General features: G+C 36.5%; 1 protein-coding gene across 6 annotated transcripts in view; it reads right to left on the reverse strand.

Annotated features, from left to right (window-relative positions):
* Positions 1-533: 533 nt before the first annotated feature.
* The window catches only part of MME (membrane metalloendopeptidase), a 109382-nt gene continuing 87101 nt past the window's right edge, over positions 534-22814 (reverse strand). For all 6 annotated transcript variants that reach the window (XM_007086282.3, XM_015539321.2, XM_042999229.1 and 3 more), the window contains exons 18-23: positions 17235-17354; positions 16071-16204; positions 14940-15005; positions 11930-12025; positions 11520-11596; positions 534-4143 (exon numbers count right to left, since the gene is read on the reverse strand). In XM_007086282.3, the coding sequence (XP_007086344.2) occupies positions 4044-4143; positions 11520-11596; positions 11930-12025; positions 14940-15005; positions 16071-16204; positions 17235-17354 (593 nt within the window). In that variant the 3' untranslated portion in view covers positions 534-4043. The remainder of the gene's footprint in view (positions 4144-11519; positions 11597-11929; positions 12026-14939; positions 15006-16070; positions 16205-17234; positions 17355-22814) is intronic.

Genomic DNA, 22814 nt, shown 5'->3' on the forward strand with positions numbered 1-22814 from the left:
GACTTACACCAAGGTAATTGACAATCCAGATATTGTACTTGACCCCATTTTTGTCTTCCTGCATACAGAGTGGACTTTTAGGATGCATTATAATTGGAAATGACCAGATCAGAGATGACACCAAGTGCATTTATAGGAGTAGAATCAGATGTTAACATGCCTGATACCTGAAAAAATTGTTGTTAGTTTCTGGGTGGAAAGGAAATTCAGAAATATAAAACTTAGTCACAATTGCTAGACTTCCAGTCTTCCTACGCTGTTCAAGCCGAGAGCCCATCATTATTTCTGGCAAAAGTCAGTGCTCATTTGTCTGTCAGGCTTCTCTTGCACAACCTAGAGGTTCTGCTTTGTCAAACAACAAAACAGAAGCACAGTAGTTTGGCTATAAAGTTGAAAATAACAGTAGTATTTCTCACTGTTTTAGAGGAAATTCCAAATACAAAGGAGTTAAAATTAAGACAACACTGTTAAAGAAAAGAATAGAATGCAATGCACATGTGCCATGTGTATTGACACTCGTCCCATGTGGCTCCTCTCTTCACCTGATTAACCAAAAGTCAAATCCTTCAATCCAGGGATGGTGCACAAAGACACTTTTGGTTTCTGCCTAAGTCAATTCCTATGCCATCTGGAAACCTTTGCACTGAATATGTGGAAAGAAATCAGATCAGAAAATGATAGTATCTTTGGAAGAATGGGGTGATATAAATAAGAAGATATTGGTGAAATAGTTTATATCATTCATTGTTAAAAGATCCATTTTGAAGCTGGCAGGAAGTATAAGATTACAGAGATAAAAGCTCTAACATTGGCTTTAACATTTTTCAAGACATAAACGCTGTGGGGGCTTACGTGGGCGTTAGGGAAGACTGGACTAAGAGTAAGAGCAATACTATGAAAAATGTTTGTTTTTATTTTGTATTTTTGACACTGGAACCCATAAAACCTTCTGATTTTCCATCTTTTCCGGGATGGAGTCTCATTTCCAAACTAGCAGTTATCTTCTACTTTGAGAACTCCACCTGTGACAACAGGAATAATAAAGGCTTTCAAGAAAACTACTAAAAGCAGTGTAGACCCTAACTAGATAAAACTTTGGTCTGTGTCCTTTGAACTATAACGTTGTTGACTTGGACTCAGGCATTTACACAAGAGTTTTGAAATTATTTCACCCAGTGGTTCTTAACTGGGGGGATAAATTACAAGCAAAGAAGTACTGGATACATTCTCCTTCTCTTGTTGAGAACTACTGGTAGAATCTAATTTTCTTTTATTTCAGGGGGGAAAAGCAAAGACCCAAGAGAATGGATCAAATGTCCAAAGCCACCTTGTCATTTATGGAAGAATAGGACTAGAAGACTCTTCTCCCAGGATAGCATCCTTTCCACCTTAGAGCCAGAATCCACATGGACACTGAAGCATGAAGGCAGACTCCTTACCAAGGGTGGCTGCTGAGTAATTCTTTGTCCTCATCCCTGAGTTACATTGCCTCCCGACCCTTAATGTCTCAGCTTCTAAACTCTTTCCTTGACCAGGATTCATCCATGGTGAAATTGGATTTACGTTTGAGCTTACCTGATGGAACAACTCCAAGTGATTGGGATTGGTTGACAGAGATCCATACAACTCAACAACAGTGCCATGCAAGATTAAGAACATCCTCATGTGTGAGGGAGGGGAAAGTTTTGGCCTTCTCACTTTGGTGTATCCCTTAGTCCCAGGAAATCTGGTATTTCTAGACACAGGACATCCAGACACTAGAGAGTTGTTCCCCCCTGCCCCATCCGCCCATAAAATTTCACTCAAGTCCTTCCATAGGGATGGGAGTCTGACATTTTAAAGAGTGGGGAATCTAGTGTCTTTTTATAATTTGTACTAGTTACTTTTTGGCTAAGATAGATACTAAGTGATTCAAAGATAGTTGTTCTCTTCAGAACTGGAACCTCCTATTGCTCCAATTACCAATATTACTTAAAAGTGTTTTCAGTTTAGTTTAAAGAAAGATACCCATAAGTATACTTTTAATTGCCCATGATAACAGTGGTAGTGATACAAGAAGAAAAGATAAGGATATCCATGGCTAGTATAAAACTGTATTTTCAATATTTATAATAACTTTAGGAAATATTTGTGGAAATGAGCCCATTAAAATCTCAAGTTAAAAAAGATGGCACCATTGTAACAACCCCAAACTGGAAACTTCTCAAGTGCCTATCAACAATGGAATGGGTGAACTGTAGTATAATCACACAATAGAATATTATTGAGCAATGAGAATGAAAGATCCACAGTCAAATGCAACAATATGGATGAATCTCAAATGTAATGCTGAGTGAAAGAAGCCAGATGCAAAAGAACACATACTAATTAATTAAAACTAATGTATGATATTAAAAGTCAGGACAGTAGCTGTCCTTGGAGGAGCAAAGTGGTGGTTGGAAGAAGGGGCTTCTAAGGCACTAGTAATATTCTGTTTCTTAAAGGTGCTGGTTACAGGGCTGTCTATGGTAGGAGAAAGTTCACTGAGCTGGGTACACTTAACGTTTTATGAAACTGTTGTGTGTTATATTTCAATAACTTTTTTTTCTTTAAAAAAAGGCCAATGGGCATCTTTCAAGAAGCAAGAAAACCAACACTCATATTTTGAACAGAAATTCCCTCATTTTCGTTTTGTTAGGAAAAATAAGGATGTTGGAAGTGTGCTTAATCAAGTAATGAAATGAACCAAACTAGCCAAAAGGACAGGGAAAGAGAACATGAAAGCCTCAAGAGATGAGTTCCTATCAGGGACGCAACAGTCCCCTCCCAGAACTCTTATGTGAGTTAGGATTTTAGAAGCAGGTCTGTCTGAGGTGGGGAAGCCTCTCATTTATATTCAGAAATGCACTTTCCAAAGCTAGACAGCTAGCACAATAGGCTTAGTGAGTAATGGGCTCACAATTTCAATTTATTATCAAAATATTTCCATCAAACAACAAACCTGAAAAGATAAAGAGATGCAGAGCTATATAGATGCCCTTTTATCAGAGCCACCTCAGGGACAGATTTTATTCTGAAAATCCTGATTGTAAACCACAGGTCTTATGTATCTTTAGACAACTGTCCAATGGCCATTTTTCACCTAGTTTGTGCTTAAAGTTTTTTATCAATATGATTTATAAGTGTAAAAATCTCAAATCTTCATCTGTACATCACTTTACAGATCTTGGTTCGGAACTATCTGTCTGAAACTTCGATATTCAGTGATTACCTATAATAATAATTACTTAGTCATAAATGTAATAATTAAATATAAAAATTATTATTTATACATTACTACAAATCTCTTAAAAAGATCAAGTTTTGAGAGGGAGAGAGAACAAGAAATTGCTTAGAAAATTGCAGGGAGCCTTGAGAATTTCAATATCAGTGAAAGCAGGTATAATGAAAAATAGTTTCAGACATTCATTTTCGCCCTAAGAGTAGCTTAAAATACAATGATTTCAGGATGAATAACTGATGATTGGCAAAACTGGTTTAAAATTACATTAAGTCCCACGGCCCCAACATGTATAAGAATTCTTTGGAAGATTTTTGCAGGAGCATAAATGTTACAAATAAAAATAAAAATAAGTAATTAGGCAATGTGTGTTTTAACTCTCATGCCACTGCTGTGCTTTTGGAGCCAACTGTATTCTCCAATCTCTTCTTTCTCCCTTTGATTAGAAATCCCAGTCTACATCAAGTGGTTAACACTGTTTTCAAGAGGTGACATCAAACTGGCAGATCGTATGAGAAACAGAAATGAATGGTAGTATCTTTAGACATAAAGTGTTATTTACACAGTGAGAAGTGATTGATTTGATAGACACCAGACCCCACCCCTCCTCTCCATACCTTTTCCAGAATAACCTAACTTCATTTCTAAATGATGCTCTCTCATCTCTGTTAACTACCCCCATGTAATTACAGTGACTTCGGTGGCCCATTTTCTCATGGACAGAGTTTCCCATTTTCATGGTGTTGGCAAGGCTAACCAAAGGCTACGTCGCTTTTTCTGAAGATCACCAAACTCGGCATTTCTTTTCTGGATTCATGTATGAGTTCTTGCGGCAATGATAGGCCTCTGAAAACTCAGGGGAGTTCTGCAAAGTCCCAATAATTCTGTGAAACAAAACAAAGTCACCATCAGCATTTGATACTTATGCCCATACCATATAGGAGAAGCTCTACAGAATTTCTATAGGTGTAGGCCTATTGAGGGAATTTGAAATTTACAGTTTAAGAGAATAATAATTATCATAAAAAAGAAACAGGTAGAATAAACTTGTTATTTGTTAATAGAATTTTTAAGTGAGCAGGTAACAAAGCACAGGAATTAAGAGCACAGATTTGAAGATGGCATGGCTTGAATCCTGGTTATAAGTTGAATCTATTTCGCTTCTCTGTGCTTCACTTTCCTTTTCTATAAATGCATATAATAATAGTACCTGCATCTTAAGGTTGTCAGTAAAGTAAGTAAGATATACACGTTGTAAAATAAATGAATAATACATATTTGGAATTGCAGTTATTATAATAAGAGTTTGGTCAAAAATAAAATCATGAGTGTTCATTATCTTTTGGAAGGGCTCACACAATAACAAGTATAACAGACTAAATAGATATTTGTTGATTTAATAAGGAAGAGAATTATTTTCTTTCTTTCCAAAAGAACTCCATAGATATCAGAAACTGGATTCAGCCTGAGTAACTGGAAAAGGCTGGCAGAAAGTCAATTTCTTCTTATCTCTGACCCCAATGGGCAAAAACAACACTGTCCAACCCACTTTCGGCACCAAGCAACATTTGAGGAGACAGATAGGTCAGTACAGTGATGCAGAGGTGATGTTTTCACGTCAACCCCAAACCAGCTCCTTCCCTTCTCTTCCCACTGGGACCACCCCACCACACCCACCTTGGATTGGGAGGAAGGGCAGGGAGGCAAACAGACTAGGGTGATGGGAAGACCTCAAGCAAGTGACAGGAGAGTATGTTCTAATTACTGAGATTTCCTTACATGGCAGATGTGCTAAGTGTAAATCTTTGCACTCTTATCTCTTCTAACCCATTCTCTAAATCAAATCCCCTAATTCCCTTATTTAAAATCTTCCAGGGGCTTGAATGAAAGTCAACTTCCTTTCTGTGGCTTCCAGTGTTTTGAGGGCTCCAGCTGACCTTCCCGGCTTCCTCATAGTACGTTCGTTCTTCATCCCATTTCTCTCAAACTACACCGACCTACTTTCCATTCATCAAACCAGCCAATTTCTTTCCCTCTTCAGAGCTTTCTGCTCCCACTGACCATAGTCCCTGGAAAGTTTACTCCCCAGTGACTACATGACTCACTCCTTCTCAGCCTTCATGCCTCCACTTAAACACCCCTCCTCAGAGGCTTTCTTCAAATAATGTCCAGATTAGTTCCTTCCACCTGCAGTAGCCCTCTCGATTCACAGTGATTTGTTCTTCTTCTTTACTTCCTGACATAACCCTACACTGTAATGTGAGGGCAAAATACTGTGTATCTCTTGCTCCCTGCTGCCCTCCCCCCAAGCCTAGCACAGTGCTTTGTATATTGTAGGACTCAGGACATACATACCGAATAAATGAGTCTGTTGGCTGGTCACGGTGATTACATGTATACGAGGAATAGGGCATTATAAAGAAAATGTCCTGCTTGGCATTTTTGTTGTTTATTTGCTACAACCAACTAGAGAGAAAGCAAGCATTTGCTTTCCTTATTCCCATTCCAGGAAAGATAACTGAATTTCTGAAAATCTGACTCCCTAATGTGTCAACTATTACCACATCAACTATCTCTCATCCCCAACATCACAACTCCTTTATCCCTTCAGGGAGAATGTAAATCTTTTTGGTTATGTGTGTATTTTTAGTACTCCTAGAAAAGCCCTAAAGATTAATAGGAATCTTCCTGGTATTTGGGGGAGGGCGGGTGGTGATTGAAATGGGGTGGGGGCCAGAGCTGGGGCATTTACATCTATTAGTCCATTTGATATGGAAAAGACTGGCTTCCCAGTGCTGAGAAGGGGCCCAGTAATGTGCCCTCTCCTTTGTGTGAATGGCACAGACATGACTCTCACTATGAGCAGGGTCCTGAGAGAACCTCTGATAGGATGGGGTGTAATGGGCCCTTGCCCATGACCACCTGAAGGAAATGGAGCCACCTGACTTCAGAGGGAGCCCTTGAACTGCAGGGATATCAGCAGTGACCACAGCAGGCTGGAGATGGAGGCTAATTCCCTAATTTCTAGGTCTTCGGGTTCCTGAACAATCTTAAAAAGGAGTACACTGAAAACTACTGAAATTAAACTTCTTACTTCCTTGCTTAGGGTGGGAGCTTGCGATTGAGTTAATTTGCTATTATAGTAATAATAATAATAATAATAATAATAGTAATAAATGTGTCACTTCTTACATCTAAAAGTTTAAGAACAAATTCACTTGATACTTGGTCAAAAGTGATTATATGCAGGAATAAAAAGATTTTATTTTATTTTTAGTAATCTCTATTCCCAATGTGGGGCTCGAACTCATGACCCCATGATCAAGAGTCACATGTTCTACCGACTGAGCCAGCCAGGTGCTCCAAAGAATAAAAGGATTTTACACATCAGGAATTTGTATTGGTCTTTAGTCTTTTAAGTTTCTGGGCTCATGGACTCTGAGACAGAAAGATGCTTTGATTCATTTAATTCAATCCCGTTTCCACTTTAGGAAGCCCTATATGCTGGCTGAATGACAGTCATCATGGTGGCCCGATTGTTCCTCAAACTGGGGAGGAAGCTCCCTGATGGGCAAGGAAATCATCTGAGAGTCACTGAATGGAAGAGGTGCTCTTTTTTGTTTTCATTTTAGTAAACTTTTTTAATAAAAGGATTGTGTCTTAGATATAATCATATGGGGACAAGTACTTCAGTAAAATGTCCAAACCCATGACTTAATTCTACATTTGTCATAAAAATATTAAGGAAATTAAACACACACACACACACACACACACACCTCAAAAAAGGGAAGTCTTCACAAAGCACCAATGGGAGTTAGCAATGTGGCAACACTCAACCTTAGGCACACTTAGCTCTTCATTTCAATTCCAGCTCTTCTCTTTCCATCCAAAGGCTTCGCTTAGACAATTTGATTCTGAATAATTAGGTCAACAACGTACCAGGTCTTCACTTACCTTCCTAGCACTCTAATTAATGTCTTATTGTTTACATTAAATCTTTGGATGGAGGACATAAATAATCTATTTCAAAAAGTGGATACATTATTAATCAAATGAATCCTTTCTCTTAAGAGTGGGGTCATATTTCATTAATATTACATAAAATACTTACCTGAATTTCATGCTACATGAAAACTGTGTGGCATATGTGTTTATAATAACAAAGATAAATGGCTTTTATTAATTATTTCTTAAAGTGATTTACTTGAAAGTTTTATTTTATTATATAAAATATTTTATTGTACTATTGTTGTTTATTGCCTTGGCAAATAATCACTTCTTTTAAAAACATTTAAGATATAGAGAGTTGAACATCAGGTGATCAAGAAGACTACCTCTGCCTGCACTTAACTGGATTTTTGAATTACTGAATGAGCTTTTTGCAATTAATTGGTCTTCTGACAACCCTTTGTTCCTTCTTTTAAATGAATGACTTGGTTACCAGGTTAACTAGCTTCATTCATAAGTAAACTATCCAATCTTTATCATTAACTGTTGTTGATGATTTTGTTAAAGTAAGGTCACCTTGATCAGCTTATGCTCCACTATGGATTGACAAAGAAATAAATGCCAGAATAGATTCCCAGATCCAGTCTGAAGATTAACAAGTGCTAACAGGAATTCTACAAGGTTCACCAAAATCCAAACTAACACTTACAAAATATCAAAACCAATGCTAATATTTAAGGTAAATGGAGGAAACATTAGTATTTCAAAGACGATTTAGCATATGCATACTATATCATAGAATAATAGGGAATAAAATCACCATATTACTTGGAAATGTCTACATAAAACACTAGAAAGACTCTCTTACAAAAAGTGCTAGAAATTAATCTGTGGGGAAAATTTCTTGCTTTATTAGTAGTGTTAGTTCTATAAAGTGCCCTTATATTCTGACTGGAAGACAATTATCCACCAATTTAAGCATCTATTTTAAAATTTTTTCTTAAGTGTTTGTTTTTCAGAGAGAGACAGAGAGACAGAGCATGAGCAGGGGAGTGGCAGGAGGAGAGGGAGACACAGAATCTGAAGCAGGTTCAAGGCTCTGAGCTGTCAGCACAGAGCCCGATGCAGGGCTCAAACTCACAGACTGCAAGATCATGACCTGAGCCAAAGTCGGATGCTTAACTGACTGAGCCACAAAGGGGACCCTAGCAACTTAAGCATCTAAATTAGCACTTTTGCTATTTAAGTAGCATATACATTGGTATCACTTTGTCCCTTTGGACTTCCTTTAAAAAAAGTATCAGACCCTTTTATATTGTTTAGAAGTATTACATCTGAATAACTTTAGAAACACATGTGTATTTTATATAGTAAATATTAGCATAACAACCATTCTGAGTGACTGCAGATGGCTAAGAAAAACTGAATTTCCAAAGAAGTCATTTAAATTTTGAGTTCAATTTCTAGAACCTCATGGGGAAATGTTTTTGTTTTAAATACTAAAGTTTTTAGAAGTTTATGTAAAGTACATAAGACTTTGGTTAGGAAGAATAAGACAATTACAGCTCAGACCTAACAAATTGTTTTATAGATTCAGCTTTATATCAAGTATATTTTGTCTTTTGTTGTTAATACTCTGAATATTTAAGCGTAAGCTTACAAAATCTCCCTCTATTTCAGAAATGTTTCTACACAGCCCACTATGCACAATTTTTCACTAGCAATTCAATTTCTATTAGTTTTTAAGGCTCTTTAAAAAATATGTTTTACTTTGTAGAGCCAGGAAGCAGCTTGTTTCCAAAACTAAATGTAACCTCAACCTTTTGCCAAGGAAATCCCTTTACCTCCAGAGAAAATAATAGTTTCCTTGACAAAGGGTTGGCATTCCATTTACCCTTTTAAAAAAAACAACACATACTTTTCTTGCTATAAATGAAAAATAGTCAAGGAGGCATCTTTTGCACCAGGATAGAGAAAATGAAAGTTACAAATAATTTTACATATTTTATAATAAAATAGTATGTACTTTTATAGAGAGAAAATTTTACATATTTATAATAAAATCCTTTCAGTTTAAAATTGAAGGTAGAACAGTTACATATTTACCTACATATCATTTAACCGGTGATCAGTTACTGACATTCTGAACTATACAGACATAAGAAATGAGCAACAAAGAGCCCTTGACTTTAGTTAATAAAAACTGTTTCAAATTACTCATGGAAATTCTTATTCTGTTTATACCTTTCGTGTCTAAAAATAATTCTAGTACTAATTTTCACACACATATATGTAACAGACACTTCTATATTAACATTAATCTTCAATGGCTCTTATGAGAACTTAATCCTCATTTTATATATTAAGAAACTGATTAAGTAACAGCTTGCAAATGGCAGAATCATGGGTGGAACTCAAGTGTTTCTTACTTCAAAGCTTGCATTTTTTTTTTTTTTACCATACAAGTATAAAGATATGCTTTCTGACCTAATCAGAATAAAGGAATGAGATGGCAAAAGGCAGGCAATGTAGTAACAGAAAAGAGAACTAGGAAAGAAACAAACAGAAAAACCCTAATAAAAAGCCAAAATTAAAAGTCAAAAAAAGCACTACTGTATCCCCATCAGTGGCTCCGTATTGTAGGAATAAGTTGCTCCCCACACTAGCTTTTGAGGATTTCAGGAGACTAATAAGCACTAAAATGCCAACTAGTAGTCATAACAATAGTCTGTGTCATTTAAAAACAAAGGCTAGGTTTTGTTGAGGATACTGTGTTAATAAGGCAACAGGGTAGAAAATATTTTAAACAGAGAAATTTTCATCCAGTGGTTAAGATGAAAACATTAACACTCAAGGGACAAATTGTAGCTATCAAAAGCTTTCAATTTGCAAGCCTCATTCTCTGAGGATGCCAGGTGTATCACGTACTACAATAATACTACTTAAATTCACTTAGGTTTCTACGGACATATGCTTTAGTTCATCGGGATATGGAGGGAAGAACTTTGACCAATTAGATTGTTATCATGGTTAATGTGAGCGTATGAATTGCATTCGTTGTCTTCAGAATTAGATTCCTGTACCTTCACTTCTGAAGACTTCAGTAAGGAAAAAGCAAATTCTAGAAACGAAACAGTTACTTGGGTAAACCATAATGGGAATTAACCTAGTGACTTTTGCTGCTCATTACCTAAAAAAGAAGTTAATTTGAATATTCTACCAAGACTGAATTTACCTTGGATTATAAACATATTGGGCATACAATAAACAGTTGCTGAATGAATGAATTTTGAAACAACTGTTAAGGCAAATACTAAATGATGGTGATTACAATGATGATACTAGAACAAGCTGAGTAAATTCTTTAATTTGTAAATGTGCTATTTTATTGTTTCATAACTGAATGTAGTTTTTCCCCAGGAGTGAATGATCCGGGCAGTATACTTATGGCTATTTTAGGAAGGGCTTTTAAAACTCAGCCCCTTAATTCTCTCTTTTTCTCAAACTTTTTCTAACCACTCTACAAAATTTTAATTTGTTTTTCAGAGTTCCTGCTTGAGAAGTGTTGTTTATCATTTAGCAGCGATGAAGTGGTATAGTATGTTGGAAGGGGGAGCATTAATAATTTAGTGCTAAACTAGATACACAGGGATCCAGGATTTAACACTGAAACACTGGTTCGAGTGATTCTCTTTCACTGTTGTGATTTCTCTGAGATTTTCTGGTCTCGGAAGGACTTTAGATTTCTTCTAACTCAACCCTCCACTCTACAGCGCATTTTTCTCCAGCATCCTTAATGAGCTGTTCTCTGACTTCCGCTTCAAGGTATCCTCTCCTGGAGCTCTGGGGCTAACTTTATGTTGGACAGCCACTGATTACATCTAATTAAGCCTCTAATTCTAATCAACCTCTAATTAAAGAACATTTCTCTTTATGTTGAATGCAAATCTTTCTTTGGAATGGCTACTCATTGGTGTTACGCTTAAACTTTTCATAGCCTCTTAAAAATGTCTATGCTAGCTTTAAACAGAGCTACTATTCTCAGGCAGCATCTTTGTTGGAATCCATCAAGCACTGAGCATTGGTCATGTATATTCTGAGGATAACAGCAGTCAAGGCTATGCTCATGTAAACATGACATTTATCCTGTTTTGTTCTGGTGATCGTTTGTTCCATGACCCTCAAAAGAAAAAAACAACAACAACTGTATTTCAAAATTTTATAGTCACAGTTAGAAAAAAAAAATTTCCAAATTTAGAAGTAATGGAGTCAATATTGGAGCACCTGACTGCTGTTCAAACCCACGTACCTGAAATTCCCTGGGCTGTGAACATCTGTTTTAATGGAGTTGACAGCATACTCTGGCCTATAGGTCCCACACCACACCTAGGGATAGGGATAGGAAAAGGAAAGTAGTGTGCTTAGGTTCAGTCAAAGATTATTTGTTTGAGCAGGCCAACTTCCTATTGCAAAAATTAAATTGGAATTCTGCATTCCCCAACCATTTACTCTTCAAATAATTGTTCAGTGATAGGCAACCAGAAACATAATTACCATTAATATGATATGATAGTCTGTTATAAACAATGAAAGTCAGTCAAGTCAAATGCTCTGCCATAACTGATTAAAACAAGAAAACTCAGCATGCAATATCTAACTTACTATGAAATTATAACTCAAAATGATTTTCATATCTATCAATCAAAAAAGATACACTACCTGGGCAAAGTTCAAGAAGAATAGTTGTTTGTGATTTAGGTCAAGTCCAGGAAGTAGTTTTTCTTCACCATTCTTTTTAACATAATTTTGATAGGCCTAGGCAGTTAATGAAATAGAAACATGATGTTTATAATTTTGAAATTTATGTATAAATCTATGCAAAAGACCATGTAACCAAGTAACCAAGTAATTAACCTTTTATATCAGGATCGCCATAATAATATATTTACATATAGAAACTTAACAACTATTTCATGGATTAGAAAGAAAACCAGAATTTATTTACAAATGGTCTGAAAATATCAATGATCAATAAATGTCAGTTGAATGAATGGATGACTTAAATAAATGATGAAAAACTTATCTAAATATTGTTCTATAGAGAGATGGATAAGTCCAGTTGTTGGAAGAATGGATTGCCAAGGGAGTTTGTGATGGTTATATTTAGCACAGTTATTACTCTTAGCAAAAAGACTTTCATCAGACTTCGTTTGAATGATTCAGGCCCAAAGTCAAGGCATTCCTTAAGATCTCTTAAAAATTAGTATCCTGTGATTCTAAGCATAAAGATGAGCAGTTATTATGGCCCCCTGGAAGACAAGGGAAAATAGACTGAACCTCAGTTACATTAGGAAGAAGGAATTTAGGTTACTTGAATGTCAGAAAGTGTTCTTAATCCGTAAGGCTTTATGAACACTATTAAAAAATGTAGTTTTTCTCTACTAAATATACTTAAGAGATTTACAACAAACTTTCTGAGATGTGTTACTTCCAATTTAATACAAAGGAAAGTGATCACTCAGATAAGCAGAAGATATATTTGATTTCTTCCTCCTTGCCATTGATATAGATTTACTGAGTATCTCCTTTGAAAAGATGCTAGGAGCATGGGGAAGACTTGATCCTGCTCCCTCCTAGGAAGCTCACAATATAGCAAGGGGACAAGGTACTAGATGCTATGATTTCACATATAATAAAATATTTGCACACTTGTAATTTGCTTCATTATAATAATTCTGTAGTTGTTTTAGGTGAGGATCTTCATGGAAGTACCATCAACCCAGATTTTGACTAGAGTTTTACAGGAATGATTTTTAATCTGTCTGAATATTAGAATAACTGTCGGGGTTTGGGAGTATTAAGAGTGCCAATTCCGTCCACTTCCAGGCAAAATGAAGTGACAAGAACTGGATTTACCTTCCTGCTGAAACAACCAAATGATGGACAAAATATATGGAACAATGGTGCACATTACACTGGACATCAGGCAAAAAGGAGAGTGACCTCTCTGAGATGGTAAACATATAGGATAAGCCCTATAATTGCCCCAGTGTATTGCCTTAAGCATTTGCAGTTTACAACATAGAGAAGAGAAACTCAATCAGAGCTTAAGGGACTGCTTGAGTTGAGAAGGAGCTGAGAGTTCAAGGACACCAATGACAGAGTCCTGAAGAGGAGAAAGCCACACAGAAGAGGATCTCTAGAGATCAAGTATTCAGCTGAGTATGTGAGTATGCATATGAGCAAACTACCAGAAACTAGGGAAGGAACCATGAAAAAGGATTAGAGATAAAAATGCCTAGTATTCACACAGGACAAAAATGGAAGACCTTGAGTTTCACACAGTAGGGTCTTGCCTCAGCAGTGGAGAATAATTGTCCCTGGACTGAACACTACCCTAGTCCCACCAAACAAGTTGTAAAAGCAAGATCCAAAAGGATCAAACCATTTCTAAGGAATTTAACTGTGTCCAAGTATAAAGCTCAAAAATATTTGTGCGAAAACAAAATACCTAGTATCCTAAGAGGTAAAATGCACATTGACTGGCATCCAGTCAAAATATTACCAAGCATTCAAAGAAGCAGCAACGTACCACCCCCCACCCACCCCAGATTCTATTGGGATTCATTCTTTTGGAAACTTTGCAGGCAGCTCAATCTCTCAAGTCTCACACTTTGATCATCCATGGTCACTGCCAAGTCACAGGTTCTACCAGTCATCTTTCCCTCACTGCTTACCCTTTCCTGGCCCAACCACTAAGGCCCTCCTACTCCCCTTTAACCCATACATTTCTATAGTGGGAAAATAACCCTACATCTTCATCCATTGCATAGGACATTCCATCTGTGTTGGTTTTAGAGAAGCCTGGTTCTGTCCTGAGGCACCTTGACCCTTGTACCTTCTCAAGTAGACACTGCTCATTGTCTCACATGTGAGCTACCTCAGGGTTAGAAGAGGCATTTAAAACTACCCTCTCTCTTTCTCCTTGTTGATTCCAAGACCAGTATCCCTCTACTCTTTTGTGAAAATCCCTACTTTTTCTTGTGCGCATGGCATTGACTAGATCATCCTTCAACCCATCAAATAATGACATCTTTCATGGAAGGTTTGCAGTTACATCTCCAGCGCTGAGAATAGTAAGGTCCTCAACAAGTATTTGTTGAATGCAAGAATGAATGGAAGGCTAAACAAGATTCTCAGGGATGCTCCATGGATATACCCCTCTGGATATAATAGTTTGGATGACTACAAGGCCACATGCCACAAGGCCATATCACTTCAGTCCCTCACTGTATCATTGTAACTGGACTGTGGTTGATGCTGATTATGGTTCCTAACTGCTTCACCTGCTGTGAAACGGGGGGTCCCATTTAGTACACTGATCAATGACTGAAATAACCCTTTTTATGAGATACCTTTTCTAAAAAATTATTTCAGAGATTATTTCTTAGAAAAATGTTGCTTCCTCTATGGAACGTGCATGTCTCCTCATTTCTGCTCATATAACATTCCATGTTTCTTCTCCTCAGCTTCTCAGGAGCTTAGACTGGTGTTCAGCTCAATCATAACTGTACTGCCCAATCCCCCTTTTCCCCATGTATTTTCTACTTTCTATTCATTGCTTACTCCCTACATTATATGCACCTTTTGCTAAAGGCTTTACATCAGTGATTAAATATGATAAATATATACACCAAACATTAAAATGGGAAACAATATTATTACTCACTCTGTATGCTTGGCCAATGCCTCCATTATCAGCAATATTTTCTCCCAGTGTATTAATTCCATTGAGCTGTTAAAAAACAAAAGATGCTTAAAGATTCTTACCTGTATTTGGATTGTTAAGAAGGCATCAATAATGCACTTAAGATGGACTATATCTATTCCTCAAAAAATTGAAAATAGAAATACCATATGATTCAATAATTTCACTATTGGGTATTTACCCAGGGAAAACAAAAACACTAACTTGAAAAGATATATTTATTTACTGTAGCATGACCACAGCCAGGGCACAGAAACAACCTAAGTGTCTATGGATAGGCAAACAGGTAAGGAAGAAGAGACACACACACATGCCCACACACACAGGAATATTACACAGCCATAAAAAAGTATGAGATCATGCCATTTGAGGCAACATGGATGGACCTAGAAGGTATTATGTTGTCAGGCTGAGAAAGACAAATATCATATGACTCCACGCATAAATGGAATCTAAAAAGGATGAATTAAAAAACCAGAACTATAGGGGCGCCTGGGTGGCGCAGTCGGCTAAGCGTCCGACTTCAGCCAGGTCACGATCTCGCGGTCCGTGAGTTCGAGCCCCGCGTCAGGCTCTGGGCTGATGGCTCAGAGCCTGGAGCCTGTTTCCGATTCTGTGTCTCCCTCTCTCTCTGCCCCTCCCCCGTTCATGCTCTGTCTCTCTCTGTGCCTAAAATAAATAAAAAACGTTGAAAAAAAAAAACAAAAAAAAAAAACAACCAGAACTATAAATACAGAGAACTGATAGTTGCCAGAGGGGAAGGGGACAGGGGGATGGACCAAATGGGTGAAGACCAGAGGGATATTCAGGCTTCCAGTTATAGAATGAGGAAGGCACAGGAATAAAAGGCAGAGCATAAGGAATACAGTCAGTGATACTGTAATAACAATGTCAAGAGACAGATGGTAGCTACACTCGTGGTTAAAGCACAGTGTATAAAATTGTAAAGTCACAAAGTTATATACCTGAAACTAATGTAACATTACATGTCATCTATATTCAAAAAAATAAAACATCATCGTCGTCAACAACAACAACAATAAAAAAGATTGAATATATCTAAAACTTTTCAAGAGAGTGCTGATGACATACATGTTGTCCACCAGCTAGGTCCCAGGAGAAGTTTCCATACTGGTACACCATGCATTGGGATTGGTCTTTAAAATTATTTGCAGACTGTTGAGTCCACCAGTCAACAAGGTCTCCATCCTTATTAAAATTCCTGCCTGTAATATAATGATTTAAGTAAAATGGGAACTCATTACATCAAGAATTACAATAAGGTATGTTTAATCTGAAAGGCAAGGAACAAAATACCACTGTGTGAGAGAACACTACACTGTACAGGTAATGAGAGGAACTGCTCCCTTCCTCATCCTGTGTTGATGAAACCTGGGCTGCCAGGGCCTGCTTTGCTGATGTGCCTTAGTATTAATCCAGGCCTTGCGTCCACTTGGTTCCTGATATCTCAGCCGAGGCCACCAGGTAAGCCAGTCCTGAAATCGTGCCTTGTTTCTCTTGGAGAGTTTTCATGTTGACCAAGACTGTTTAATTTGATATTTTGAAACTTAAAAAGACCATTATTTTTATTCTGCATTCATTTCATATCTCAGACCCTTCATGAGACACACCGTGGACTCAGTTTCCCTCAACTTCAAGCACACAGAAAGAAGTGCCTTCCTCCTGGGGCTTTCCCACTAAATCTAAACACATTGATCTTTCCCTTTTTTGAGCTACAGTGGCATTTATTACATGTCATGTTTTAAGACTTCATTTTATCATCCTTTTAAATAGTTACTTATGATGTAGTGAATAAGAAAAGGGCTACAAAGACAAATTACTTGAACTCACATCCTGATTCCACTAATTCCTAGCAATTCTTTCATGTGCCTTTACTTTTTTCCATTAAAAAAACTGAAATGGTATTAGTACCTACCTGTGAAAATTACTGTATAGTTGAATTAATAGACACTTTCATGAAATAAGACCAAACATTTATCATTGACAAATATCAGTGTCTTCTCAATGTAAATATTTGTGTTATTCCGTCAAGAGTGGAAAGCACACATTGCTTACCTCACTACTAGAAATTTCTGATCTTCCTAAGAACAATTTAAAAGGAATACTAAAAGTATGATTATTAGCCAGTGGTACATGGATGAATAAATATGTTCTTGTATTGATCAAGTATAATAACTCTTAATCAGGTTTATTAGGATCTGTCTCAGCCAAAGGAAAGTGTCCACGGCACTTTACCATTGTCATCGAAGCCATGGGTGATTTCATGTCCTATGACCATGCCGATACCCCCATAGTTCAATGAGTTAGACTGCTGAGCACTGAAGAAGGGGGGCTGCAGGATGCCAGCTGGGAAGACTACAAAGAAAGAAGATGGTTAAAGATTATTGGCAGTATTCTGTGATGGCAGGCCTGGGGCTGGCTTTCTGCCTGGTAAGCTATTTTCCAGTATGTCAGTTTCACTTAATTGTATATAAAAATCTTCTGTGATAAAACAAATGTAGGTCTTTTATTATTGATGACAACAGAGAGTTCATCCCAAAGCGGTACTGTAATCTATAATTTATAATCACAATTTACTTTACAAACTCTGCTAAGATTGTTTTTTGCTATAAAGAGTTTAGAGCAAGGGAAAATTATCATCTTCATTCAGAAAGTCTTTTCCCTGCTGCAAATATTTGGGATAAACAGTTATTTAATAACACAAGTATTTCTTTTAATGTCATCTCTAACATTTTATTCATCTACAATAGCTTGTTAAATAAACAGAACTACTCAATGAAAGGCATCCTCCAATCACATTGCCCAATTTTACTTTTAACAAGGTACCTGTGGCTGTTTATTTCCTTATTTTTGGTTGTTGTCCTTCCTTTTCTTATTGCCCTCACCTGCTCTAGACCCTCGACTATCAGTCCTTTGAGAGCATAGATTTGTGGGCCCAGAGATACATTTGTTTATTTGTTGAGTCCATTTGTTTTTTGAGTTCATTATCTTTAGCATCTAAAACTAGCAAGGTGCCTGGAACATAATGGGTGCTTAAGAAATAGGTTGAATAGGTGAATGATCAATGATAAATGAACAAATGAATTTACTAAAGACTTTATTAAATAAATAAATATTTTTTATGTCTACCCTGACATCTGCATTAACTTGCTAGCTTTTTACACTTAGATGTCTCACAAACTTTAAATTTCATGTGTCAAACATCAAACTCATCATTTTCCCTTCTAAACCATCACTCTCTTGACTTTATTTCTGATAATGGCATCTGAAGGGTCCCAATCATCCAACATGAACATTTTATATTTATCTTACATGCTTATTTTATTGTTTAAATATTGGTTTATTTGTTTGTTTGTTTTTACAAAGTCTTATATAGTCTACTTAGGAAAAGACCAGGTCATATACCTTCCTTCCAGAAGCATTTCTTCTGTTTATCTCCTCCTATCAGTCTTATCGCCACCATCCTACTTCATATTATCATTCCTTGTCTTAAGAATTACTTAATTTACATGGGGCACCTGGGTGGCTCAGTTGGCTAAGCATCCAACTTTGGCTCAGGTCATGATCTCATGGTTCGTGAGTCCGAGCCCTGAGTCGGGCTCTGGGCTGACAGCTTAGAGCCTGTAGCCTGCTTGGATGCTGTCTGTCTGTCTGTCTGTCTCTCTCTCTGTCCCTCCCCTGATAGTGCTCTCTCAAAAATAAATAACCATTAAAAAATTTTTAAAAAATTATTTAATTTCCTATGTGATCTTTCCACTTCCTGTCTCACCCAACTATAATCTATCCTAGATCTACTCCACCCTGCAGCCAGACTAAAATGCACCTCTTTGATGGGGGGTGGGGGAAAGGGGAAAGTGGGTGATGGACAGTGAGGAGGGCACTTGCTGGGATGAGCCCTGGGTATTGTATGGAAAGCAATCTGACAATAAATCATATTAAAAAAAAAAATCACGCAACTCTGGTCATTATCACTCCCCTGCGAAAAATCCTTGGATGGCTTTGATACTTTCTAACTAAATATAGCATCTTTTTCCTAGCCTTTGCCTCCATGGTCCTCTCCTACTTCATCTTCCTCATGCCCACCCCCTTCCTCATAGTACTCATAACTTAGCAATTTCATCTTACATGTTTTAAAATTCTAGTATCTACTGAGTTACATCCTGTAATAATAATAATAATAATAGTAATAATAATAAAATCTTTGGTAGCAACACCTATTGCATGCAAAACCCTAGGCGACTGCTATGTGGGATTCTAAGAAAAGTCAAGAGAAGGTCCCGACCTTAAGAAATCTAAGATCTAGTTATACAGAGTAGCAAATGTTGTTTCTTTGTCTTTTGGGTGGGGCAGATATGGCATAGCCTTGAATGGATTTCAAGGATAAATATTGGATATTTACAGAGGAGACTTCAAAAATATGCTGGACAATTTAAATGCTCTCCAGATCTTTAAAAAAATCTGGAAAGTTGCCATAACATCCAAAATGACAAAATAATTAGAAAATAAATACTTCTGTCCTTGGAGAATTTTGATGAAAGTTATACCTCACATGTAGCTGCCTGAGTTATCAACAGTGCCAAGAAATTATTTTTAGCTTAAAATATTAAAATTATGTGCAGTACGTTATTCACTTAAAGTGAATACTATCTCCCACACTATGTACTTTGATTAAAATCCACCCGTTATATAAAATGCTCTTATGAAATGTGCTATCAAGACTAAACATTAACTGTAAAGATCCTGCTGCTTTAATTGTACCCTGATATGTCATTCTTCAGGCAAGTGATAATATTTTTATGGCTCATATTAAATACTAGTCTTCAAGCTCAGCTTTGCAAATTATGATTTCTTGTTTTACACTATCAGCTAAATCTCAATGATGAGGATTTTCCCCATTAGCCTATCACTATTACCAGTAGACTTCACAACTGTTGATAATAACTAATTGCTTAGTTGTACATTTTTTACATTCATGATTGTCAATTAGTCAATTACATAAGTCACTGGTCCATGAAACAAAAAACTGTGTTTCTCCCTAACTCCCATGCCCTTGCTTCCCTGGTTTATTTTTTTAAGGCTGCGAGCAATTCAATTTTAGAATCTTGTATAAAGCTTGATGACATCAGGTGAAATAAATTTGGGGTGGAAAAAAGCTAAAGATTATTTTTTATGTTAAATGGAATATCAATATGTTTGGAAACATTTGCTCTTAATTTTCAAGCCTGAAAATGAGATTCCTAAGAACAAGTAATATAACTTTAGAAAATTTATTATTTCAACGTCATCATACATTACCCAGGTTGAATACACTAGATAATCCATGGGAGGTTTCTGGAGCTCTATGGAGCAAATGTGTGGGGAATAAGAACCAGTGAATTAAACACTTTCAGTATGCCTTCCTGTCTGGGAAGCTGATTTCTTTTTAAATTGATGGAAACTGGCAGGGGTACATAAGGCAGAATATAGTCTTCCTGTGAGTTAGAACAAAAAGTGTTTGGAATTGAATTAAAAAGAAGAAATTATTAATATGATAACTCCCTAAATGATAATAAAACAAGTTCTTTTTTACCATAACATAAAAAGGCCAATCCCATGAGAAATTATATGTGATCTAATTTAAGGTATTTGTGTGAGGGTAGGAGGGTCATTTATGAGACACATGCTATTCTATAGCTATTCTAATTCTGTAATGCACAATTCCAAAATCAAAAGTTGTATATCTATGTATGTATACAGATAGACAGACACACACACACACACACACACACACACACACACACACACACACACACACTTCTATCTAGAAGAAAGATGAAGATCTGGATCTTCAATTATTTTTAGTTAAGACAATCCCCACGTTGAAGATTTAAATGAATTGTCAAAGAAAAAACATACACATGTCAAAGATTTCTTCTTGCATGACACTTTCCTTTCCTCTGAATTGCTGTTATTGTAACACAAGCATATGAAAAGATGTTAACAATTTTTCAGATACTGAATTTCTATCTGATGAATTTATCTTCAGAATCTTTAAAAGGTCTTTTTTATTAAGAATGCTTATTGTAGCCAATTCTTGATTATTCAGAGGATAACTGACTACTTTGTGAAATGTTAGGCCACTTTTGCCTTCTTCTTCCTTTTGCTGTGTGCTTCTTTGGTTAGAGGGTATTAAATTCAAATTGAGAACATTCTCTGGTCTTCTCTGATCAGGGAATCTCTGAAGTAAACCAATTTTGAGCCAGCTCCAGGGATATGAGGTAATTCAGAGCCTAACAAGATCCTGCCTTGACCTAAACTGTAGATCTGCTCTAGAGAGGGGCTGAAGGGATTATCATACCAGAGTGGTTCTACAAAAGGTCTGTATGGGTCTTCTTGTTGGAATGAATCAGCACCAGGTATGATAGGATCCAGGGTCCTTCCTCAGCTGGATTAAAATAAAGCTGTATCTTTTAGTCTGCTCAAATACAGACTGAAGTCCAGGCTGCCTCATTTTGCCTTGGAATTCCATAAGAGCTCATTATCCTGTTTAAGTCCAAGTCTATAATGAACTAGATATTATACTGACAGAACTAGTCAATATCAAAAAGAGATCTTCAAAGTGAAGGCTCTCCAGAGAGAAAGGCACTTTTAAGAAAGGACTGAATGGTTTCTAGGAAAATATTGAAAAGGGTAGACTGCATGCATTCTTAGTTGATCATTAAACAGACTCTGGTCTGGGTTTAGGTAATCATTGCACTAGCTAGGAAATGTACTAGACTAGACTTTGAACTAATTGATTTTAACCAACTGCATATGACTTACTTATTATTGATATGTTATAAAAAACAAGTCTTGGGGCACCTGGGTGGCTGTTGGTTAAGCATCCGACTTAATTTTACCTCAGGTCATGATCTCATGGTTGTGAGAATGAGCCCTGCATTGGGCTCTACACTGAGCATACAGCCTGCTTGGGATTCTCTCTCTCCCTCTCTCTCTGCCCCTCCCCCACTGGCTCCACTTGCTCCTACAGTCTCTCTCTCTAAATGAATAAATTAATTTAAAAAAACACGCCAAAAAACCCCCCAAAACACACACAACTTTTCTGATTATTTTATATAATTAATTTTCATGTCATATACCAAAATAAATTCCAGATGGCTAATGATTTACTTCAAAAATAAAGACCATAAACATACCAGAAGAAAATGTAGATAATTTCTTAATTTAACTTTTCCTTGGTTTAAAAGCAAGGGGGAAAGGTATAATCGAACAAAATCAGAGTTATAGTTTCTTTTAAAGTTTGTTTTTTAACCAATGGTGAAAAATATTGCAGGATTTTCCACCATATCTAATCTAATTTGTAACAGAATTCAAGAAAAATGAGGTTTAGGGCATGAGATTTTATTTGAGAATAATGCTGAAAATATTTCCCCTCTTGATTCTCGACCACACTTTGAAATGAAGGGCTAGACTAAGTACACCTGGAGACACTGGCTGTACTGTTTGTTTAGTATACCTCTGATAGTAGTCAATCTGTTGGGTGCCTTTCTACATATTTAAAACCCTTGGGGAAAAAATGGGTCCATTTATGTAATACCTAAGAAAAAGTTTAAAGATCTCAAAGTCTTCCCAGGGAAAAAAATTATATATCTTTGTTCTATTAAGTCATTTAGTTATTCATTATATCTCTCACTCATGTATTCATTTCTACACATATTCCTATAACATTACTATTCATGAACATATTAGTTTTTTTTCTTTTTTGATTAAAAGTAGTTAAGCAAATATAATTTCATATGGTTCAACCTAATATAATTGACTTTTCAACTTTCTAAG

The sequence above is a fragment of the Panthera tigris genome, chromosome C2 (assembly GCF_018350195.1).
Source record: "Panthera tigris isolate Pti1 chromosome C2, P.tigris_Pti1_mat1.1, whole genome shotgun sequence".
Classification (NCBI taxonomy): Eukaryota; Metazoa; Chordata; class Mammalia; order Carnivora; family Felidae; genus Panthera; species Panthera tigris.